The sequence below is a fragment of the Accipiter gentilis genome, chromosome 26, assembly GCF_929443795.1.
Source record: "Accipiter gentilis chromosome 26, bAccGen1.1, whole genome shotgun sequence".
NCBI lineage: Eukaryota > Metazoa > Chordata > Aves > Accipitriformes > Accipitridae > Astur > Astur gentilis.
Window position 1 is genome coordinate 11,228,701 of NC_064905.1, and position 24,631 is coordinate 11,253,331.

The following is a 24,631-nucleotide window of genomic DNA, read 5'->3' on the forward strand; positions in this document are numbered from 1 at the left end:
CAGCAGGGCTTGTGGTGTTTATACTGGGAACTAATCCTCCTGTAAGCTCCTGCGTAGGTTTTCCAAACACAGATATGTAAACTGCAAAGCAATAAGAAAGGTCACAACTGGAGTTTGCCCAGCTCCTCTGGGGATAATATCCACAGTGGGACTTTCTCCCCCGGGGTAGGGGCAGCCCGGAGTGGGTGTGATGGAAGGAAAATGGGTAATGAACTGGAATCACACTGTGGGGGCTCTCCTCCATCAGCAAGGAGCAGAGTGGGTGAGCTATAGGGATTTCTTCTGTCCCTTAATCTGCTGATTCGATGCGCTTCTGGGAATGGCGGGGAGCTCCCGAGTCAACAGCTCCCATCTCGCGTGTGACACATCTCACAGCGAAGCCCTGTGTGCAGACTGTCGCGCAAATGCCCTTTTGGCATTTTGCTGCAGACTTGTAATTCTTGCAACAATTTGTGCAAATTTCGAATTGCAAAATGCAGACTTGTCCTGGCAGTTTTGGGCAAAGCTAACGGACAGCGCTGGGTGGATGATGCTGAAAAGGTCCTGCGTGGGAGCAGCTCTGAGGCTCGCCTGGCACTGCCTGCTTACAGATGTTTGCTTTTAGCCAAGCCTTTCGTCAGCTGCCTTTTTCCCCATGCAGGATGGGGGCACAAGAGGAGTGGGGTGAGAAGAACCATGTCTGCAAATGCTTCCAGTCCACCATTAATAGTCTTTTGCTGGTGTGTGGCACCTACAAGCAGAGCAGCTGCTGTGCAGCTATCGGTCACCCCTTCCTAGGCAGTGAGTGCTGCCTGGGGAAGGGTGTTTGGTGGGAAGGAGGTCAGCAAGCTGCTAACCCAAGGGTACGCTCCTGTGTTGTTGTGAGGAATGGAGAGGGAAAGTCAGCAAAAGTTTTCCAACCACTAGGGCAAGGAGGTTTTGATGTTTTTCTGGTTCCTTGGTGAATAAGCTGGTTAAAGGGACTAGATAAAATGGAGGGGGCAGCCGGAAGAGCATGTGTAGTATTTTTCTTACTGTGATCTGAAGAGCTCACTGACATGCAACACCAGGAATACCGGCCAGTCCTGGGAAATCAAAATGCACCCTTCTTCTTGGTGTACCTACCAAGGAGGTGATCCCTACATTTCCATTGTGTGTTACAGAAAAGTGCCCTGGTGAGGGTCCTGATGAGGAAGGGGAGTGTAGGGATGTTCAGGGTGGAGATGGTTCACAGCTGTACTGTGAATTTGGTTGGATTGTCTGTATACTCAGGACTTCTATTAAATGGAGTTATCACCTATACTATTAGCAGAGAGCCTCTATACTCTGAGGTTTTCTTGCTTCCATCTTTTTCATGCTACAAACAATAGGACACATCTCCTTTCCTAAAAGCCTCTTTCTCCCCACGATGGGAAGCGGTGTGGGCGGTAGAGACTGGAGGGAGGAAGGAGGATGCTTTGGCCCTTACACAGCATTCGTCCTCTCTGTGATGCTACGGGCAGGTTTAGGAAGCAGAAATGCATCTGCAAGTTTCCGTGCTTGTGTTGTAGCTGGTACCAGTGAAGCTGAGGGTGAATTGGAGGAGCAGGAGTTGTGCAAGTACTGTGTGCTCCTGGCTCTCCTCGCCTTTGTACTCATGCTGGTTTTGTCTTGCAGGCTAAGAACAAGGAAACTGGTGCTTTAGCGGCTGCCAAAGTCATTGAAACAAAAAGTGAAGATGAACTGGAAGATTATATGGTGGAGATTGAAATACTGGCGACCTGCAATCACCGGCACATTGTCAAGCTGCTGGGAGCGTTTTATTGGGACGGCAAGCTCTGGGTAAGAGGCTGTTGCTGTGTGTGACCTGTATAGCTGTGTGTGTCTCTCTCTGCAGAGAGGAAATGGCTAAGTTACGGTGAAGCAAAACCTCTGGAGCAGCTTGAAGAATCAGTGTGAGTTAAAAATGACTCACAAGCTGTGCTCTGCTCACTGCATGAATGGTGCATGGATTTTCCCCACTTTCTTCGATGAGCAAACTATCTTCTAACTAAAGCTGCTTATAAATAGCCCAGAGATGATCAAGAGGACTTCACTGTAAAGTGAAAACTGGAGTTGCTGGGGTTTTTTCACCATTTGGAATTTGTAAATGTAGAAAATGCAGCACCGGTTAAGGGCATCTCTTCCGCACTTAGTTCCTCTTTTGAAAGATCAGATGGAAGGCTAAGCCTGGCTTTTTGATTTGTGCCTTACTTCTGGCTCAGCATCTGTAATGCAGAGGCAACTGATAGCAAGAGCTCCATTTCCCATGGCTGTGGAGGCACAGGGACATAAAATGCAATCCAGCGGGTTAGTGCAACAGCTAGTTTTGCTGCGGCTGGAACAGCAGGTTCCTGCATCTCTTTTCCCCTAGCCCGGCAGGCTTTTTTTTTTTTTTGTTCTGTTTTTTTTCCCCCCCCTGCCTGCTGTTTTCTTTGAGTCCCTGGAAGCAGAGAAAGGTGAGCATGAAAGGCACCTTCCTGGGTGCTGCCACAGCAAAAGTGCAAGGGGCTGGAGAGGGTGAGGGCACGCACCCTTGTGTACTTGCCCTGTGCTAGGCTCCAATAACTGTGTGCCTGTGTGCGTGCAGGTGTGCCTGTGTCAGGATAGTGGAAATCGGGTGAAACTTATGAAACCCATCTCTTGGCAAGTTCATCTGCTCCTTCTTATAACTACTGACAAGTCAGGAGAGTGTCAAGGGTGCGTTCAGCAGCTGTTACTTTTTTCTTCTTCTTTTTAATGCTTCAGATACCTTCGTGACCTCCCAGGGTACTTACTAGAGTTAAAAAAAGACATCTCGGCTTTTGCGATTTGCACTTGTGTGAGCTGAGCTGTCAGATCTGTCGGTCCCTGCTTGTTTTGCCAAGGGAGCCAAGGCCTGAGCGCGGGCTGAGCTGCGGGGCTGTCGCTGGAATAACGCAATCCATGTCTAGCTCATTCCTCGGTTAAGCAATGTGGGAGAGGTGCTGTTTCGTTGGGCAATGTGTGCTTATTCAGCAAGCACCTTTTGCAATGTCAGCACGCGTTGGTGTCCTTATTTAAAAATCCATCGATAAAGTCCCTGACTTCTCTGTGACACCCCGCTCAGAGGACTGCGGTACCCACTGCCGAGCGCTTCCTTCTGTCCATCTTCTCGCTGCGAGTTGTCCAGAGACTTGGTATTTGGATGGCTGCTAATCGTGATGCAGAGCCCTGGGTACGTTAAAGAACAGAGTAAATATGTGCCCTTCTGAGGAAGTGAACGGCAAACATCTCTCCTAGGAGAGGACTTGAGATTTGGACAGATTGCAACTGCAGCAAAGGCTAATCTCGGCAAAATTAAAAAGGCAAACATACACCGAGCTCGGGCAAGAGATGGGGCTGGTTTATATTCCACCCTGTTGTGCTGTTTTTACCTCCCTGCTCTGTGCCTCGTCTGCCTGAATTTTATACGTTGGCCTTGTTCGTTCTCTCTAAAATGTCAGCCCCCTCCCCTTTCCCCTTCCACCTCCTCCCCGCAATAGGAAGCTTTGCCTTCCTTCCTGTAGGGAAAATGGATTGCAGAGCTCCTTGGCTCTGCTTTTGTCTAAGAAGTGCTTTGTAATGTCATATGCTTGCCGACCTACTAAAATTAAACAGCCTCTTTGAAGCTACTGGAACAAGAGCGTCCTGTATGAGGCTGTCCCGTGAGGGTAGACGTTACGGCCCCATCCATTGTTTTGGGAGGAGGATCGTTCTCTTTATTTAATTATTTGAGTGGCATTTGCATTTCATTGCTCAGGCTGTTCTTACTAATGCTCTAGTGTTTTACTGGCTTTGAGGGAAGTAAATAAGCCAGGCTGTTATACCTCTGGAAGGGTTCTAGTCGCTACCAGGTTTTCCCTAAAGTCAAAGGCTTCTGCTTCTCGGTCACCAGCGCTGCTGGGGAAAATTTGCATCCAAATATAAACACCAGCTTTCATTGTCTTGTCCCATATCCCATCCTCACTTCTGTCTGTGTGTTTGTTTTAGCCAGCATTTTGCCAGACCATTTGCAAATGGTCCATTTGTATGACGGGTGCGTGGGCTCTGCTGCGCTTTTGGCTTCAGGTGGCTCAGGCTTCGGGTGAAACTGCTGCGGGTGCGTGTCTGGTCGGTGATCCGCTGTGGTTTCCTTGTCTTCGCAGCCCAGCGTGGAAGACAATGTTCAAAGTGAGAAAGGGGCAGCAGCGGGAGCACGCGGACAAGCTGGCAAGGGGTCCAGACGTGCCCGACCTCCTGGATGGCAGGAGCTCTTGTGCTCTTATTCTAATTCATGGCTCGGTCTGTGCCACAAGCAGCCTCAGCTGGCAGCGCTGAGAGGGGCTCAGTGGTGAGAAAGGCTCTTGCTAAATCAGTCTGTTGACTGTTCTCTGACTCTTGAACTAACAAGGAAAATATGTGAGGAAACCTGGCCTTCAGTGGTGGCTGCTGCTGCAGAAGCTTCCTTGTCCCTGCAAACTGCATTAGGTCCCCGTGGCTCCTCTCTGCCAGGGTTTGGCTTTGTGCTTCAGTAACCAGAAGGCAACATGCAATATTTATGGAGCAAAAAACCTTTCTGTGCAAAGAGAAGTGGCTTATCCTACAGAAGCTGCTTTGAAATCCATAGCACTGCAATGAAAGCATAAGCCAGAAAATTCCTCTTGCTTTTATACCTGATCAGCGTCAAGCTGAAGGAGGAGAAGAACCCAGTTCTCCCAAGGGACAGAGCAGAAGCCCTCTGCAAGCTGCAGGCAAGGGCTTGGGAGACCCCAGTGAGTTCCCAGAAATATAACTGGTGAGATGACAGCAACCAGCATGTACTTCCTCAGCATGTAAATACACTGCAGAGATGCTGTGCCCTCACCAGCAGTTGCTATCTCATTCCATTTCCCCTCCACCTTCTTTTCTTTGGTTGTGGCAGAGGCCAAGCAGTCTTGTGCTGGTTGAAAACAGCCCAGGGAGGCTTGCAAAACTGCGGTGGTGGGAGCTTTCATGATTTTATTTTATTTTTATTATAAGCCCTGTGGCATTTGATGTTCTTTTGCATAAATCCCAGCTGCTGGAAATGGGGGCACCAAATGAAAGCTGAGAATCTCATGCTATTAAAAAAAAGTCTGGTTTGAGTCCTTGTGGCTGGGCCACATTTTAAAGTCTTTTTTCCCGAAGTGTGATGTAGGACTTGGAAACACAAAGGCAAATCCTCCTCACCCAATATACATGCAACTTTAAAACCAGACCTTTTAAAGCTATTGTGTGACTGAGGAATGGGACTAAGGTATGACTTTTGAATGCTTGGAATCCGCGCTGATAATTATTAGTACAAGGGAAAGAAAAACAACAGACCTTGTGTGTTGTGTCCCTCTTGAGGGCTATGTAGTTGGTTTTTGTTTGTTTGTTTGGGGTTTTTCCCACCTTCCAAAACAACACAAAAAGACGGAAACCTCAAAGGAAGGGAGGAACTTTTGATCTCTTGCTTCTGAATCTTTCTGCTGCTTCTGTGTGTCTCCTCTCGCAGACAGGAGGAACGATAAGATGACCAGGGAGGGGAGTCTCATTTGGATTGATGAACTCCAGTTGGAGTTCTGGGAGATCTCTGCTCCCAGAGGACGGTGGTCATCTCCACCAGACAACCCAACACACTGCAGGAGCTGATCCGTGGAGTAGGGCAGGAAACCCAGGATCCCTCCTGCAGGAGCCGGTCGAGATGCTCCAGCGTCAAGCCTGCAGGGTTCTCTGGAAATTAGTTGAAATGTCATTGGGCCCCACGTATTTAATCGCAAGACTCTGCCGGTGGTGGCACTTTTCTAGCGAAGCACCGGGGAATTCTCTTCCCCCTCCCTCCTTTTCTATAAACCGTGGTTGCTATAGCAAACGGGCTTTTGAATAAACAGACGTTTCCTGGAGATCAAAGCAAAAATCACTGTACCGTGCAGGTAACTCTGCCTTGCCGGAGCATTTTGGTGATGGTTAATTTAATCAGCTTAGAGTTTCTTCTCACTGGCCCGCTGTGTGGGTATGTAACTCGTATAGCTTGCAGATAGACACCAGCTTTGTAGCTAGTCTTTGTACTTCCCTTAAAAAAGCGTTTTGCATTTTCTGTGGGCAAGCCCTGACCTGTTTAGCCAGGGACTTTTTGGATTGCTACCCCTTTGATATGGATGTTGACTGGAGATTTGGGCATTCTTGAAAATCCTGTATCATAAAGAAACGTTCATTATCCCATGCAGTAGACTGCTGGGCTATGTAAAGCATCTGCAGCTTTTAATTCTCCTAAGTTGGAAATACCTTTTCTTTAAAACAAACAAAAAAAGAAAGCCGATAACAGTATCAGATTCCCTAAGGTTTCCCTTAGCAAAGGGAGGTTATTGTATCTTGCAGGGATGTCTTGCAGGGTGAGCGGCCTGGGCTCTGGCTGGATGCCCACAGGGGAGCCTTTTGCATGAATGCTGTACCGGAGCAGGGCTCTCCAGGCTTCTCAGTCATCTGTCCCTGAGGAATCCGAGGGCTATTCGTGTCCCTTTAAAATTTCACTTGGCAGGAGAGTTGTGGTCTAAACTGGCCCTTCCTGCTTGGCCTCGTGTTCCTAAAGCTTTGTACCAAAGTTCCCCCCAAAGTGCTTGAACAGTTGTTTGCAGCTCGCAAGTGTCATGAGCGTAGCAGAGGAGAGACCCAGAAAAACAAAGTGATCCCAAACCTTCAAACTTTGTTAAACAGCTAGCCAGCATCCTAGAGAAACAACCCTTTCCTTTCTTTCCCCTCCTTTCCCCCAACTGCAGAAACTTAAAGCCATGCCAGGTTTGGCTGCACCCCGAGAGCCCCCGAGAGCACGCAGCGCTGCGCTGCTGGCAGGGCTGGGCTCTGGTACCCGTGAGCTGCTGTGGGATAAGCCCCGCTGGGCAAACCGGCGTGGGGGTGGTGTTTGCTGGACCGGTTTCTAAATTCCTACCAGTCCAGAATTTGGGCAGAACTGCAAAGCAACCCCAGTAACTTCTGCAGGGTAGGTAGGCGAGGAACAGATGTGGGCAGACGTCTGCACACATCAGGACACGGCATCGCTGTGCCCCAGGAGGCTGGGAGCGTGGCGGGGTTATCGCTGTCTCCCCTCCCTGTCCTTGGGGTCAGCTGGATGCACATCATCTTGGCCAGGATGGGAAAAAGCAATGTAGCCCGGTGGTTTTTCTGACACTTCCCTGGGCTTCCAGCATCGAGCAATTTGCTGTTCAGAGTAGTATAATTGACCTGAGTGGGTAATGACTTCTGCTCCAACCTTGGGACTGTGTCTTCGCCACCTGGGATGCTGCGGAGCGGCCATCTGGGTGGCATCCTCCCTCCCCTCCCTGCCACCCGCTGCCTGCCTGCGAAGCAGCAAGGCTTCTCCCTGCCTCACCCTTGTGCAGGATGTTTACTGCCTTTCCCCAAGGCATGGAGGTCTAAGTCATCTTCTGCCCTCCCCTCCACTGTAAAGCTGGGCAGCGGGCTGCATGGGATCGACGTATCTGCTCCGTCTTGGGAACGTGAGCTTTAGCATTCAGACTCCTGGCAAGTCGCTGGAAATCCTAGTCTGGGTAAAACTGGGGCTTTCCCTTAAAGCGAGGATGGAAATGGAGTGATTTTGATCAACCACCAAGAAAGACTTATGCAGCAGGCAAATTACCATAGCCCAGCCAAGTTCAAGAGCGCTTCTACAGGTAGCAACATGACAATGCAAACTAGAATAGAAGCCTTTGTCTACCATCCTTTATTCAGGATAACGTTGCAAGAAAGGTTATTGAAGCAATAATAGTACCTTGTGATTACATACCCTTGTCATCTATACACCATGGAATGCTTTTATAAAAGAGACCTGGTGTCATTATCCTGGTTATTAGAAGGGAGAGCGGAGGCACAGACAAGAATTTGCCTGCAGTTTACTCAGCAGGTAAACAGTACTTGGGAATAAGTCTTATGTGCTGAATCCCAGTCCAGGGTTATAACCATAAGGCCATAGTTTTATGAAAAGAAAGCAGCAGACGAGAAGCCTATAGGCAAATCAGTTTTCAAAGCACTTTAAAACTTTGTTTAGAAGTGAATTGCAATAAGCCACGTTCCCACTTGGCTGTCTTACCAAGGGAAATGCTAAGGAACAATGTTTGCATATAAATGAATATTTATGAACTACCTGTGTATAGGAGACAGTACCTTGAAACCTAGCTTCAGCCTATGCCCTGGAATAAGCGATAGATTACAGGTTTAGACTACTTTATTTCAGATAGAGCCTGAAAGTTGTCATTTGGGAGGGAGGGATGGCCTTTTGCAGACCTTATGGCTTGGGGTGGTTTCTATTGACTTCAAAGCCCTCACTGAAACAGTTAAATAGCAATATTCTTGTCTTGTAAGGTGAATCCAGATACCTTGTGTTCTGAATTTGGGGATGATCTGAGCCAATAATCATTTCTAGGAGATCCCAGGCAGGAGTTGAAAACTTGTAAAGTCCTTTGCCACCCCTTCAACGAGTCGTCCTCCCAGCCAGGTGAGGCTTTGAGGCTGTGTTGGAAATGCTGGCTGTTAATAAAAGCCATTAGGAAACTTGTCCTGGGTCAAACTCCAGCTCTCATGGTGAGCTCTGCCCGTCTGAAATGCATCATCTATTTTAGATGCTGGCACAAACTTGGGGTGCCTGATGTTGGCAAATCTTCCCACTGATGAAGCAGCAACTTGTCGCTTTTAGCTATTTATATTTGGAGGGATTTTCTGCATTTTGCTGCCCATCCAGTAACAAATGCTTTTGATTAACTGCGTAGCCTCTAAATACTGATTAACCTGGTGAGAGAAGGGGGATCCCAGTCACGGCCCTCCAAGGAGCAAAGCCTTTGCCCTGTGCCCGGGCAGAGAGCCATCGCTTGGGTGTTTTTTTGGTTTCTATAGTAAACAAGAGCGCTGGCCTTCCTCTTGCCATCCCTTGAGTATGGCTCTGAGAGCCCTGAGCACTTGGAGCCAGTTGTGGTCTGGTCCCTGAAGAGAGAGCTCATGTTTGAGCCTGTGCATGTTTCCATTAACCCTTCCCACAGCGCTCAGCATCCCAGGTACCGCTGCCTCATCCTGGCTGTGCTGACCCTCTCTGCTCTGCATCTTGTAGCTGTTTGCGTTCGCTGGCCATGGGCGTTCGATTCTCATCCATCTGGGATGCCGGTTAGTAGGTCGGGATGGTGAATTCAAAGGGGTCAGATATCAGCCCTTGTCCAAAGAAACTAAATGCCCTGTGTGATTCTAGCAAGGGGAAGGATGCTTTTTGTAACGTCAAAACCATTTAGTTAAACTAGAAGGAGTTTTGATTTGTTCTGCCAAAATTTCAGTAGGAATGGGAATATATCTGCCAACCTGGGGGGGTGGGGGGGGGTGGGTAGTTCAAGGAAATATTCCGTAATCTCAGAATGACTTAGATGTGAAGAATTTATCCTCAGTTTCTCTGTGATCATCAGGGAGCTCTGCATTTCAGGAGGAGTATGCAGCGTTATCTGACTTTGTTCTCAATAAAGCTTTCCTTCTCTGATACTCTGTAAGCCTTGGGTTTCCTCACTTGCTGCCCTGCATCTTCTTTCCCCCCACTCGTTATGGGGACAGACTTTTTTTTATTTCAAATATTTTTCTCTGTAGGTTATTTTGTTCAGAAAAGGGGAGGGGGAGAAAAGGTTTATAGTATTTAAAGTCTCTGAATAGTGTCCTTGTCTGTATGGGAAAATTGGCAAGCTTGGAGCACTCTCTTACAGAGAGCTAATTATTTCGCTTCCACCTACAGCATACTTGCCATGTCAGACAAGCTGTTGACGTTTGTGCTCTGCTGTGGCAGCAAAGAGGCTTCTGGTGGCTTCTGTATTGTTTTATGGCCTCTCCAGTGTGTGCTGAGGGCTGGCTGTAGCTGGAGGGGAGTGCATTGCTGGTGGCTTTTGCAGGTGCCGGTGGTTCTTGGGTGTTCGTCCCCTCTTGTGTTTGTGGCCCGCTGGGGCTCTAGAAATGAGGTTGGGAAGGATGGCTTGTGTCCTCGGTGCGTAGTAGGCTGCTGTAGCGTCTTGCCCTGTCTTCAGCCCCCAGCAAATAGCTGGAGCAGCTCAGCCTTGCTTTGAATCAGCCCATCTGGCTTACAAGCAACGCTGGTGTAATCTGTTCCCCAATTTCTTCCAGCCCTTTGGCATGTGTTGGGTGAAAAGTGTTGGGCCGGAGGGTGGTGGGGAACGTGCCAAGTTAAGTGGGTGTAGGAATGAGATCCACCTCCTCCCTCTGCTCCGTAATGTAAACTTAATCCTTGGACTTCAGTCAGAGCAGGGCAAGGCTGGCTGAGATAATGGGGGGAGACTCGACATGCTTGCAAACAGAACTTCACTGGCCGGCATGGCCCTTGATTTTAAAGGAGAGAGTAGATCTGACCAAATCATATTTAAAAACCAAGGCGGTGCTCCCCAAATCCAGCCTCTGTGGTCCTGTGCTATGGGGGGAAGAGGGGAGCTGCTCCTGGGAGGGCTGATCCCGAGTTGCTCGTCTTGCCTCTTCTGGCAGCCAGCAGGACAGCATAGCTTTGCCGTTAACCACCAGAACTTGGGTTCAGATGTCAAACAGATGGAGTAAAGGACGTGCTCCTTGACCGTGCCTAAATATATCACTGTGTTCTTTCCACCAGCAAGGAACGGCTCTGTCCTCTGGGGTTTGTGTCGCTCGGAAGCTGAATCCCCTTTCTTAGTCCTGGCAAGTAGAAATGTGTCCACAGTTTTTGCTGGAGCCACGAGGATGGGCTCAAGCCCATCAGCCCAGGGGATGTGATGGGCTTGGAGGGACAGGGGATGGAGCCAAGTGGGGTGGCTCTTCACCCTGTGCTTGGGTGTTTGGAGATGTTGGGTGCAGGCAGAAGCCCCGAGAGATAAGCAGGCATGGATGGAAGCTGTTCACGAGGAGAGTGCCTGGCTTCCCTATGTGTCCAGGCCATAGTCAGGCTGCAGAGGCGGTGCTGGCGGAGGTTACCGTCCATGTCCCAGATGGCCGCTCTGCGTGCGGGACTAGGCTTTGCCTGTGTGCCCCTGGCACGGAGTGGTCTCAGGTTGGAGCTTGAGGTCTGGATCCATCATTTATCTGGGTGGCTTTGGGGCAAATGGCCATCTATGTTCTTTGTGCTACACTTCGTATTTGCTACAGCCAGTGTTGCTGAACCAGGGGCATCCTCTCCAGGGGTTTTGTGCAGATCTTGGCCCCCGCTTCAGATGCTCCTGACCTTGTCCGAATCTTCTCAGACTGCTGCAGTAATATGCAGAGTTTGAGAACAGAGCTAGCTGTTGCCTCTGTCCTTTATTTTCCACGGCACGTGGATTATGGGGCTGAGCAGTACTGTGGGATGGCCACCAGCAAGCTGCTGGGTGACTTTGATACTGAAGAAGTGGATGGGAAAGCTGGCCTTCGGTAGCTAGTGAACAACCGTTGCAGGTAATGGGGCAGAAAACTTTCTGCTCTTCTAGTACCAGGACTGAGGGCTGTAGGAGGATGCTTTCCTGGACTTGCTCTGTCTCCTCTGCCTCCGAGTCGATACCAAAAGCCCTAGAGACTGTCTGGGCTCTCGACTTCCCACCGCTCCTGCAGGGCTCAGGAAGGAGCTTGTCTTGCCCATGGCAAGATGATCCAAATGATCCAAATGCCGGGAGGAGAGACCCGCCTTGCCGTGACTCCTCCGTACCCTGGTCTAGACTGTTTCCTCCCAGCCCTCCTGCCTTCTGCCTGCGGTGCCAGGGGACTCGTCCTCTGCTACGGGTGCCATGGTGCCGGTGTGGGCTGTGTGAGGGGTCTCTGGGAACTGTCCCCCGCCGAAGCCAGGAAACATTTTGGGTGGGTTGGAGCACAGTGCGCGCAGGGGTGCTGTTCCTAAGGTGGGCTTCTGCCGTGCTGCCGGGGAGGGGGTGCCCGCCTGCGTGTTTGCTCTGCAGGGGTAGAGGAGGGCGAGGAAGGCGCTGCAGGCCGCGAGTCCCTTTCCGACGGCGGAAGGGCGGCACCGGGTTTTTGTGGCCGAAGCCTTCGCCCTTGGCGGCCGCGGTGCAGGGAGCTCGGCGAGCCGTCCCCGTGGGGCTGGGGGCTCTGTGGGAGGGACCGACCTGCCCGTGCCCCGCTGGAGGGGCTGTGGTGGGGGCCAGCGGGGAGAAGGGAAGGGCTCCGCATCTGCAAAGGCAGTGGCTGTTACTCAACGCGGCCGTCTGTTGAAATTCAGGCAGCCTCGCGGTTTTTGCCCACGGTGATGCTGCCTCGGAGCGCTGCCTCAGCTGCCTTCTCGCCTCCCAGCCACCAGTTTCGCTGCGGTGGGAGGAGGATCCAGACTTCCCCCTTTGGGCAATCCCCTTACAGTAAAGTGGGGCCTGCTCTCTTGCTGAAAAGCAGCTTTGTAAAATTCACCGTAAGGGGGTTTCTTTCCCCCTTCCCTCCCGCACAGTAGCACAAGCGGGGTCCTCTCGCTCCCCTGTGCTTGTCGTGGGTCTGAGCAAGCCAGTGCCTGCAGTGTGAGGTGGCTTTGGCGGTGGTGTCCGCCGCCTGGGTGCACGGGAGGAAGGGTGGGCTTTGCTCACAGCATCACTGACTCAGCAGATCAGCCCAGCAGGCAGGGTGACGGCAGTGGGGGGGTGCTGCTGCAGTGCCTGGGGGTGTCGGGCGGTTGTAGCCGGGAGACCCTGTTAACTGTTCTGTACCGTACTCCCACCTACCCTTCATGTCAGGCAGGTCATCTCTCTCTGCAGCGCCAGGACAGCCTGGAGGCAGCTGGGGCCCCCAACTTGCTCAGGCTTGCTCTCTTTTTTTTTTTTCTTCTTTTTTTTTTTCCCTCTTCCCTTTGTTGCATTTTTGCTGAATGCGAAGGATTTCTGCCCCCTGCCCTGCCACGCTGCCCCTGAATCACAGGAGCGGTTCTTGTTTGCTGCATTTCTTCCGCTTTTCCGGTAAGCGGGTGGGCGATGCCAGGAAAGCCCAGCGTTCCCTGCTGCTGTACCCACTCGGGCATGTCTGCCCCCCGGCACCTTCCTCCTGCCTCTCCCTCCTGGGTCTGTGCGTGGTGGCAGCCTGGGGACTTGCCGCCGTCCTCCTGGTGCGCTCTCCCTGCAATGGCAGATCTGCACGGGGAAGGACCGAAACTGCTGATGGCAAGCGTGGCTGAGGCCGGCTGTGGCGCACCCTGCTCCTCCTTGTCCTGCTCGAACTCAGAGAGCACTGAGATGGAAGTGACCTCTGCTAAAAGCAGCATCCCCCCAGAACCTTTCTGCCCACTCGGCATCCTGGAGAGAGGGGAGGTGGAACGGGTGCGGTGGGTGGCAAGGAGGCACCCTGGAAGGCATTCCCTTCCACCAGCTTGGTCTATAAATGGAGCACAATTTACTTACCGCATTTACATTTCTTCTCTCCCCAGTCCCTCCGTGCCAATACAAGGCAGGAGAGCTGGCAGCTGTGCCAGAGGGTGCTTTCTGCTGTGGGTGGCAAGGACACCTTTAAGTCACCCCGTGAAGGTGGCAGAGCCACGAGGCTGTGCGTGGGTGATGGAGGCTCTCGCGGCAGCAGGATGCTGCGGGTTACCTTCTCCCTGGCGGCAGGCAGCTGCTTAAACAAACAAAATGAAACCCTCTGCTGCAGATTAGGAGAGGAAATTGCTGAAGTACTTCAGTTTTGAAGCAGTTTCTGGGCCAGGCAGAGTGGATTTGGGGGCAGACAGATCCCGGGGACACAGACAACCTCCCGTGCCTGCCGGAGCTGATGCTCAGGGCTCCGCGGGAGGCGGGTGGTTGCAGTGCTTTGCATGGCGTGCACCCGTGTAGTAATGGCCTGGGTGCTCTGGAGCACCACTACGACTCCAGAGCAATTGGGCTATTCAACATGCAACTGCAAAAGCAGCAAAAATCACAGGAAAAGCCTGCAGGCGCCCACCACCTCCAGTGACTTGGGAGCGACTGGGCTGCCAGCCAAGGGCTCCTCCATCCGAAGGGGACCCGGTGGCCTCCCTGCACAGCCCGCTGCGCTCGTGGGAAATGCCTGGCTGCCCAGGGCCGCCACCGCCGAGATGAGCTGCCCCCAACTTTCCCAGCTGATGGTTCTCCCTCCCCCCCCCTTTCTGACTGGAAGAGGCATTTCTCCAGTACTGATGCCGAGGGAACAGTTCATGGGCCTCTGCCCTCTGACATGCCAATCGGATGAGTAAGAGCTGGGCTGAGGGTGTGTCCTCTCCTCTTAATTGGGCTTCAGTTGCAAACCTCAGTTCAGGGACATCAGCTGTTCCACCCTTGGCGACTGTGCAGTGTTTGGTAAAAATACCTTTCAAGATAAGCTTTTTTTATTCCTTTTTTTTTTTAAAGTAGAAAGTTCTAGGAGTTCAAACACACCCAAGAGGCAGGACCAGTCTTGCCCAGGGTGGGAGGAGCGAGCAGGTTCTCTGTCCTACTCAGGAGGACTTCGGTACCTGGGCAGGAGACATCCCTCCTAGTTTGTCAGACCCAGAAACTGTGCTGGGCTCTAATCCATACTTGGTTTGGTTTCTGAGTTAGTGTCCCTCTGGGCCTCTCCTGGTGTAAGGTGCTGGAGGGATTCTTCTGGCACAGTGTCTGATCTGCTGTCTTGAGCTGCAAAGTCATATAATGCTTTTTCATAACGTGTGGTGCCCTCTTACTTGGGTACAGATTGAAGACCTGTGTCTTTAAGAGCGTTTAATTTAAGCCATAGCTGTTTCATACATATGTATGTATATTTATTCTCCTGGGCAACCCCAGGCTCACTGGACCCTGCTTCCTCTCCTCCCAGGCAGTCACTTATTACTTGAGCAGCTGAGAAAAGTGCCCCAGCCCCCTCTGCATGCTCTGTTCCCACTTGGGCTACAAAATGCTTCCAGGTCCTGCTGTGCCTAAAGGCAGGATTAGGATGAGCCATGGGAGAAATCAAGGTCACCAGCAAAGCCATTTAACTTGAGTGGACTTTTGCTTTCGAATGTAAGTTTAAATTTAATTTTGCCCATGCAAAAGTTTCTTGAAAGGGAAAGATTATGTAGCTTTTGTATGCTGACATCTTCATTCATGCTGTTTCACTAAAGGTATAGGAGAAAAGGGCCCCTTTTTTTTTTTTTTTAATAGCAGTGCTCAAACTGTGGTACAAAGGTTTTGAGAGGTAGTGAGAGCGGGTTCCTTTCTCTGTCTCTAAACCAGCTGCCCAAATCTGTTCCTGTGCGTGCAGCTCGTGCGTCCCTGTCGAGCTGCAAATGAGCCCAGCGCGGTGGCTGGGTTTCTTGGCGGTGGTGTCGGAGCTGACACCATGGGGCTCTGGCTGTGCTGGAAGGCAGCCGTCAGTTGGTCATGTTGCTCCTATAGCTCAGGAATGGGAGCTAGTGGCAAATTTTGCTCGTGCCTGCGAGGTGTAGTTGCAACTGCCGATGGACTGAAAAACTAAAATGCTGATGGCGTGTAATCCCCGGGATTGATAACAGCTTTGAGGTGGCAGGAGGAGGGAGAAATCCTGTCGCTGCTGCATGTGCGCTCTGGCAGCCCAGTGCGGCGGAGGGGCTGGGCAGCCTTCGGCGAGGAAGTCCTTGGATTTCTTGTGCGGAGGAAATCATTACGAACAGGATGTTTGCTCCAGCCCCGTTCCAGGCTGCACGCTGCAGACCCTGCAGCGGATGCTCAGACCCCCTTCGCCTGGACCCTACGCAGATGGAGAGGGAGGTGTGGGTGGTCCCGCCAGCTCTAATTAGTGTGAAGGAGCTGCTTTCAGGATGTCAGCGTTGGGGTAGAGACCCCCATGGGTCTCGTATCTCTGGTTCACAAGACCGCGGGAGCTTTTTTGGCACTGGGTGTGCAAAACCTCTGTTTTGCGGTGCTGCCGTGCCTCTGCAGCGTACCCTGTGCTGGGTCCCTGGTCTTGCAGGTTGCAGGGGGTTTGCTGGGGACAACCCGGTGTGGCTTTGAGAAGTGACGTTAGATTGTCACTAGAGCAGTTACTGCTCCAGCTGTGGTTTGGGGACACCTCAGTAAAGGAGTAGTCAGCCCATATATCAAAGCACATGGAAACAGCCCTAAGCAAAGAGTTAAACTCTTTGCAGCCCTTGGGTAGATCACCAGCCTCCTGGCTGCACAGATGCGCAGGCTGTTGTCAACAGTTCTCTTCTGAGATCCTCCCAACCCGTTCCGGAGCAGCAGGCTGCCCGCCCAGGGTGTCAGCTACCACCTGCCCGCCCCAGTCCCCACTGCGGGTCTGGGGAGGGTGCCTGCGCAGCCGCCGCTCTCCGCAAGCTTCCTGCATCCCCCGGCTCGTACACAGAGACAGCCCTGTGCTGCTGCCACCGGGCCTTCCTACCTGCTGCAATGGTAAAACGTTTTGTTCAGGCTGGCCCTGCTCCTGGAAGGAAGTGTGTGTGATGTATGCGCTATGGGATTGCCAATTGCATTTGTTTAAATCAGGTTTTCTGGGCTGAAATGAGCCCATTAAGTTTTTGGATGTTCAGACAATCTGGCCACACCCATAAATTATTCTTTGGCATCTCTGCCCTTGTTGAAAATGCATATTTTTAAGTTTTCCATATTTCCCATATTCCTAGTGCCTGGCTTGCAGCCTGCTGTGCCTGCATAAACATACATGGTCGTGCTGGTTCAGATGGACTGATTTCCCTAATTTTCTCATTGCTAGACCACGAACCCAAATGAAACTTTGAGAGATGAAATGCATCCCACACAGATCCAGAGTAGGGTGCGTTGTGCTTGGCCCTTCCTCGTTTAAAAGCTCAGCATGTCTGCCCAGAGCCCATTTCAGCTGTGCGAGCCGGGTGCCTGGTAGGAAACCTCAGCACAGCATCTGCCCAGGGCTGGTGGGGGGGGAATCGCTTTGGGCTCCCAGGGACTCTGCTGACCAGGGCAGCTGTGGCTGTTACCCAGCTGGGTGCCCTCTGTGTGTCTCACCCCTCAAAATTAAAATTACATTTCTTAATCTGGAGGCTGTCTAAGAGGAGCTGCATCTGATGCCAGTGGACTTCATTTAGTTGGGACACACAAAGAGGCAGAAGCTGTAAAGCTGCTTGCTGAGCATTAACACAGAAAGCACACGAGTCACTTGGATGGCAAAGGCCATGTTAGTGGCTGATTCGGGCTCAGCTGTTTGAAGTTTTGGGACTGTTTAAATTCAAGAGCCGAGTGAGCCTGGTAGCACAGACAAGCTTCTCATCCAGCCTTCTCTACTGACTGAATGTAAGGGAGGCTGTTGCTTGAACCCAGAGACCACCCTCTTTGGGCAGGTGAGTTCCCGAGGTGCCTGGATCGGCAGGAGCAGGGCTAGTGGGAGGTTGGATGGTGTGGCAGAGGACAGGTCCCGTAGGCAGGATCGTGGTATCGCTGTGTGGAGGTGCTGTCACAGGGCTGGCTGTGCCAGCAGAGCCCCGCACGTCCCCTCAGCCTCCCAGAGCGAGGGCAAGCCCTTGCCCTCCCAGTTGGCAGGTTGGCATTGGTATGGGGCTTGTTTGGGGTTTGCTTCTGGTGCTTTGGGCTCTGAGGAGCGCAGGAAGGGCTGGTGTCCACTGGTGGTGGTAGTCTGCTCTGATGAACATGATGAGGAACTATAAAAATACTTTGTTGAAATGAGCCTCCTAGACCTGTGTTGGGGTCATGGTGGGGCACAGGGGTCCAGTGGGGATCTCTGTGCCTGGGGAGACCGTGGCAGGAGGCAATTCTTGCCTTTCCCTTTGCTAGTGAAGCTGCTGATGCTCTGGTTTGAAGTATAAACTCAAGCAAGAAAAAATGTGTTGACACGGCCCATTTGTGTGAGGGCTCTGCTCTCCCGCTGGTTTCTTCCCTGCCAGGCTCCTGCTCAGCTCCGAATTGTGCGTATTTATTCTCCTGGTTTGCAAATGGTTCGAATGTCTTCCCAGTTGCTTCTCTCCATCTGCCTGCTCCAAAGGCTTCCCCAGCCCTGGCCTCTGGTTATTCTTCTCCGTTTCCTCTGACGGTGCCTGTGTCGCACTGCCCAACCTGCCTGGGTTTCTTTTCTCAGCATTGTCTCCCCTCCGACTCTTGGATCTGGGCCAGTCCTCGCAGAGCAATTCAAGGTTTGCTGCATCCCAGCACCTGATCCTGCTCCCTCTTCTCCTCCAAAACAAAACAGTTGTGTCTTCCACCATGATCCAGGTCAATAATAGCATTTGCCTTGTCCATGTGTAGGAACTGCAGGACGAAAGGGTGGGATGAGGCTTGCCTGGAGCTGCAGGATTAGACCATGGGAAAGAGGGACCTTGAACCTTCTCCCCTCTCTTCCCTCAGCTCCTGGTCCAGTCCTTAGAGCTGTGTTGAATAACGTGACATCCACTTGAAGGGCTTAGAGAGCTGTGCTGGTAAACACTGCCTTTGGTTTGTTCAGTCGTTGTCCTCAAAATACCTCTGGCATTTTACCTCTCCGGTATGTTGCCCTGTGTCGCCTCGACAAGGAGAGGAGCTTGTCGGGGAGGTGAAGCATCTCTTGTCCCTTGTAACCTCTGGCTGCTTGAAATTTTAATCTGTTTATCTGAGCAGCCTCATCTGCCCCGAAGGGAAGCAGGGGCTGGCACTGAGCCTTACCCCAGCAAGGGCTCTGGCTGAGTTTGTGCAGAGGTGAGGGGGAAGAGGACCCACATCCCGGAGGTGCCAGGGAAGGGCCCCCCCAGTGGGTGGTGCCCACCCTGCGGGGGGACAGCAGGGGCCAGGCAGGCAGGTGTGGGCGACTGGCAGGACTCTGCGCACGTCCCTGGGAGAGAAACAGCATCAATCTGGTGACTGTACTCGACCTCTTTATTGACATAGTTTCCCTTCAAATTGCTCAAGATCAAGAGAGCAATGAACTACTGAGCAATGGGGGAGGAAAAAAACGTGAAAAAAAATTAAAGACCCAACAGCCCTCTCCATCTCTTCTTTGCCAATTTGCCAAAGAAAATCCTGCCTGATTTCTCCCAGCCACGTCAGCTCCCAGCTATGACAGCTATCTCATCCCGTTGGCAAAGCTTCTCTCTCTAGCAGCCTGTGCTTCAAAATGCAATGGGAAGAGATGTAAACAGAGAGGAAGATGGAGCTGAAGCTGGCTGCTCGGGGTAGGCGTCCAGGTACAGGGCCAGGCACGACTGCTCTGGGGGTGTTGCAGCAATGGGGATGGTCCCTCTGAGATGGCTGCTGTAGGCGGTGTGCAGGACCTGGCCCCAGGGCTTGGGTGAAGGTTTGTGCTGGGGCTGCCTGGGATGCGTGTCCTGGGGAGCACCGAAGCCTCTGCATCACTGTGTGGGGCAAAGGGGTGGCTTTGCCATGTGAGGAAGCAGAATCCAATGCTTTTGTCTCCTCTTCCCTACCCGGTGGGCTTTGCTTAGTGTGACGTGGACGGGACTTTAATTCCTCTCTCCTTGTTTCCCCAGATCATGATTGAGTTCTGCCCAGGCGGGGCGGTGGATGCCACCATGCTGGGTGAGTGCAGCGCGTGGTGCCGGGCTCTTCTCCGTGCTCAGGGCGATGCTCACAAGGCATTTCCAGCCTTCTGGCACACTTTCAGGGGCAACCTTCGGACAGACAGCAGACGGGGGTGCCCCAGCTTCTCCAGCTACCACTTGTCTCCCATGAGTTTGCCTATTTTCATACCTGGAGCAGAAGGTGTGGCAGCCCTGGGGCATTTCTTGAGCTACTTTGATGTCCTTTTGTGATTTAAATGCTGCTGGGATCAGCAGATCACAAGGCGTGGGGAGAAGGGAGAGTCTGGCTGGAGGGGAAAGATGGCTTTAAATATTTATCTGCTGGAGGCTCCGGGTGCTTGGGATCCCGTTCCCACAGCTTCCTGGGAAGGGCAGCGGGACTGAGATGTTTAATCTGGGTGCCTGTTGCAATGAATCTCCCAGGATCTTCTTGCTGACTTCTCCATGTGATATTGGTCATCTGGTGAAGCAGCAGAGCCTCGGAATAAACTGCAGTTTGCAGTAATTCCCGGAATCTTCCCATTTTTAACTCCTCCCTTCCACATAGAGCCGCTGGGACTGGGAGTATGTGGGTGTTCCCCAAAACAGCCCTGGCTGGTGCCACATCCCCTCTGCAGGGTGCTCTGACATCCTCTTGCCTGGAGCCCTAGGACAGAGCTGCATCTCCCTCGGGGTTACTCCCTTTCAGCTCTGGTATCTTCAAAGGCCTTGCTTTCTTTTTATTTCCAGGAGAAGTATGGACCCAAATTTGTCATCTTCGATTCGGCCCTTAAACCTTAAGTTTCCTAAAGGAGGTACCTTTAAAGGAGGTTCAAACCACTGCATGAAAAAGTACCTTTTCTGAAGTGCTGGAGAGGATGATGCCTTCCCCCTGGAAAACCTCAGCAGGGGTGCCCTGTCTCTTGGGACACAAAAATCTGCCTGAGCATTTGTGGGGCCTTGTCCCTGGCAGTTGGTCTCTGGAGGACCTGGGAAGGGGGAGCAGAGAAAACCATGAGCAAGTGGTCTGGCTGTAGTGCCGTCACCCCTGAATGAGGGGCAGGCAGAGCTGCAATTCAGATCTCAGGAATGCTCCCAGCATTAGTAAATTCGGAGTTGCTGAATGCTGCCTGTTCTACCTCCCCATCCCCACCAGCAGCTGGCGTTTGCCTTTGAAATCTTTTGTACAAAACCTGTGGCCCACTGCACCTCACTTTTGCCAGATGCTCCAGGGAGAGTGCAAAGCATCAGCTTTCCCCAGAGCGAGGGAGATGTTGGTGAGGAAGAGGAGGAACAAAGTGGCTGACTTGGCATCCACCAGCCTGTGGCTAAGATCCTTGCTCTGAGTGAGCATCTGTCCCAGTTGCTGGGGTCCATCCGTCAGCCCCTATCCTGGCCGCGCAGTTTGGGCAGTTGGAGTTGTCTAAGGCTTGGTCTGCTCTGCTGCACACTCAGCTGTGCTGGAGGAGGGATCTGCACTGCAAAGGGCTTGCAGAGGGAGGGAGGGAGGCTTGGACGATGCTAACCATCTGGAAGTTTGATGGTTTGCAGAGCCATCGCCTTAGAAAGCGGTCTCGGATGGTAAAGGTGGCCGGGCAGAGCTTAGCAGGGAGGTCGTCCCCGTGGTCGCATGTCCCCGCAAACTTCAGAAATAGGGACAGACAGTGGGGTATGAACTGGTGTGCTGGTACCTGGTGCTACCTGAAAATACCAGCTCAGAGCAGTAGGGATAATGCTGGTTAGCATTTTATTGCTTGTTGCTTTGGGAAGTGGCATGTCCCTCCTGATGTACAGGGGGTTACGCTGCATCTCTGCAGGGGTAGCTCCTTGGGGGATGAGACCGTGGCTACGTATGGAGCTGCTGAGCGTTCATGCCTGTGTTTGACCCTGCTGCCGCCTGCAGCCAAGTTCAGCTCCCTCCTGTCTGCAGCATTGTCCTTGTGCTGGGCAAGGCCCAGCTTGTCTGCAGGGACCCTTTTCCCAAATCGGTGGGAAACTCGCAGTTCAGACCCCCGTCGCAGGCATGCCTGGCTCCCCCTCCTCGTCCCCCTCACCCGCTGGGCCAGATGCCTCAGCCGTGCATCCCTGGGAGGGAGCTATAAACCAGCAGCTCCAAGCAGGCAGGCGTTGTGCTGAGCGCTGGCTTAGGGAATAAATTATCTTAACAAGCTGATTTGCATTGGTGTCCCGCTGCTTTGACACATGGACAATGGTTTTTAAATGGTCTGCTGGGTAGCCCATGCCTTCCTGCTGCTCAGGTGGAGCATCACTCAAATCCCTGTCCTGTTTAATGGTTCTTTCCCTCCCCACAGAGCTGGACCGGGGCCTGACCGAACCTCAGATTCAGGTGATTTGCCGCCAGATGTTGGAAGCCCTCCATTACCTCCACAGCAAAAAGATCATCCACCGTGACCTGAAGGCAGGCAATGTGCTCCTCACCCAGGATGGGGACATCAAGCTCGGTGAGCTGCGCGGCACAGGAGCACGGCAGGCGCTTGCTGGGCTGAGCTCGTTGGGAGAGCTGCCGTGGGCGATGGTGCTGCTTGGGACCATTTCACGCTACGCTAATGACAGCCACGTGCTGCTGGGAGCTGGATTGTAGTGTTTGGCTGTGCCCGAGCCTGGGGGTGGGATTGAAGGGTGCTCTCTGCCCTGCCTACAGGACATCAGCTGCTTGTCTGCTGGCTGACCAGCTCAGGCAGGAGAAGGTGGGGGAAAACTTGGTGTTGTTTTGTGGGAGGCCAAATCTAGCATCGAGCTGTGTGCTGTGCTTAGCCCCCAGCTGGGCACCAAGACTCGCCGAGCCACAGCCATGCTCAGGCCCTTGACGGACTTTACTTTTGTGAATTTGCTTAATCCCTCTTTGGACTCGATTTTTGTGCTCTTTGGCCTGCTGAGCATCCCGTTCAGGGTGCCAGTTGGCAGGGCTGGGAGCTGGAACTATTTGTCTTATCTCCAGAGCAGGTCAGGTGGTGACAGGGTGAGTTTTGCCAAAGGGTCACTTTGCCAATTCGCTATGGGCTTGAGTTAAATTGGCATCCAGCTACCTGCTGGGGGATGAGAAGGTAGCTTTGTCTGTAGGAACTGGTCAGAAAGGTGCAGAGGGGTGCCAGCTGCTGTGGGGTGTTCTTGGCATGTGTCTGTGGGTGCCAATAGAGACCAGCTAGCCTGAGAAGATGGGAACTTTCCTGTGGCCATGGGTTGTGCTCCACTGTGAAAACACACTGCTGGCTTGGGCCAAGGGTGACCCACAGTCAGGGACGCCCTGAGCCCAGGGTGCAGATGGTTAACAGCTCCTCCAGAGGTCAACAGGGCCGTCTCGGAGAGCAAACTGACCTGAGGTGAGCTCGGTACCCTCTGCAGGTCTTGCCGATTTGATTTGGGTTGGGTTGGCTTCAGCAGCTCTCTATAGGAGGGACAAAATCAGGGAAAGGCATCATGCAGTGGCTGATGTGCACAGGACTGAAGGGAAGAGAAAGAATGTAACAGGACTTTAGTTTTTCTGGTGTAAAATGAGACTTTTTGCTATGAAATAGCAGTCCTGAAAGTAATCTGCCACGGACCTGTTTTTGTTTGTGGAAAAGATCTTGACTTCCCTCTAGATGCGTAGGGTTTGGGTTACAGTAGGGATGGCTTTTTATGCCCTTGTCTTATAGTACATGGGAGGGGAAGGTCCCTGGTGGTTATGTACCCAAAAGCAAATTTAATTTCTGATGCTCAGTTTAGAGGAAACGGCACGTTGTATCATGTTCTTGCCTTAAATGTGTGTTTGCTTTTAAATCTGCATTTCAGCCAAGTGTGCTAATTCAGAAGGGTCTTTCAGTTTTCCTACGGCATCTAATGTTACTGCTCTTTGCAGCTGACTTTGGAGTGTCTGCCAAAAACATTAAAACCTTGCAGAAGCGAGACTCCTTCATTGGGACCCCTTACTGGTGAGTGACCTGCTTGCTAAGAAATCCTGTGTTTATGAGGAGCTTCACTCTTCTGAAAATCAGGCTTGCTCAGAAACGGGGAGCCGATGGCCTTTGGGGTGCATGGGACCATAGCGCCTTACCGAGTGTGGGTGGGAGGATTTTAACAAGGAGTCTGGGCCGGTGTCCACACGTGCAAGGGTTTTGCTTGCCTGAAGGGAGCTGTGAGCAGCCTCGGTGGTGCAGTAGCGTTGCCCGGTGTCACGGTACCCTGAGCCAGCCAAGGGGCCACCATGCTTCAGGCTTGGAGGAGCGAGGGACACGCGTGTGTTCGCGTGTGTGCGCTCCCCACTTCCCCCCACCCTGGGGGGTGGAGTGGGCTTTGAAGCAACTCCAAGCACATGGGAACGACTCCTCGCTCCAGAAACACAATCTCTAAATCACCCGACTTGCTGAAGGAATGGAATCGGCGAGGATTAATTTATTGTCTGAAGCAACATCCGCGCCAGATGTCAATGGCCTGGGGGTTTCCATGGGCTGCCTGGGCTGTCTTGGCTGGCCTGCAGAAGAGGGAGGGGGTTGCACCCCTTAGAAAAGATGCTGCTTCTTCTGAAACCCAGAGCTCGGAGGAAAGGATGTTTTTATGCAATGCTGTGGATTATTTAAAGCATTTAACTGCTGCTGCAAGGCTCTCACTGTGTGACACTGGTGTCATCCCTCCCCATCTCTGCTCCTTCCTCTGCCCCTTGCAGGATGGCCCCGGAGGTGGTGATGTGCGAGACCATGAAGGACACTCCGTATGACTACAAGGCGGACATCTGGTCCCTGGGAATCACGCTGATTGAAATGGCCCAGATCGAGCCACCCCATCACGAGCTCAACCCCATGAGAGTGCTGCTGAAGATTGCCAAGTCTGACCCCCCCACGCTCAGCTGCCCTTCCAAATGGTGAGGGGTTTGGGGCAGCAGAGTGCACATTTCCCAACTTACACAGTATTTCAAGAGAGGAAAAATAGTCGTTTCTAGCAGTATTGTTTAATTTGAGAACCCATTGTAGGATTCTAGCTGTATTCTAGGTCCAGCTGTGTGCTAGAGCCCCGAGAGCACTGCTGGCTGAAGGCAGGCTGCTCGGCACTGACAGTGTGCCGGCAGCACGGGGGGAGCTGCTGCCCACCTACAGCCCTGCTGAAGCGAGAGTGATCCTTGGGTGTTTTCAAAACATCCTGGTTTTGTATGAAAGGCAGATTTTCCTCTAAACCTGGAGATGGCCAAGAGCTCCGGAATTTCTTTCCTGGAGTCTGGATGGCCTCTTATGCATTTAAAAAAAATCC

The 24,631-nt window shown here is 52.3% G+C and overlaps 1 protein-coding gene across 1 annotated transcript in view; it reads left to right on the top strand.

Moving 5' to 3' along the window:
- STK10 (serine/threonine kinase 10) overlaps positions 1-24,631 on the top strand; it is a 50,075-nt gene that overhangs the window by 11,414 nt on the left and 14,030 nt on the right. Inside the window, exons 2-6 of the mRNA XM_049829965.1 lie at positions 1,636-1,800; positions 19,361-19,409; positions 21,703-21,852; positions 23,250-23,322; positions 24,054-24,248. Coding sequence (XP_049685922.1) covers positions 1,636-1,800; positions 19,361-19,409; positions 21,703-21,852; positions 23,250-23,322; positions 24,054-24,248 — 632 coding nt within the window. The remainder of the gene's footprint in view (positions 1-1,635; positions 1,801-19,360; positions 19,410-21,702; positions 21,853-23,249; positions 23,323-24,053; positions 24,249-24,631) is intronic.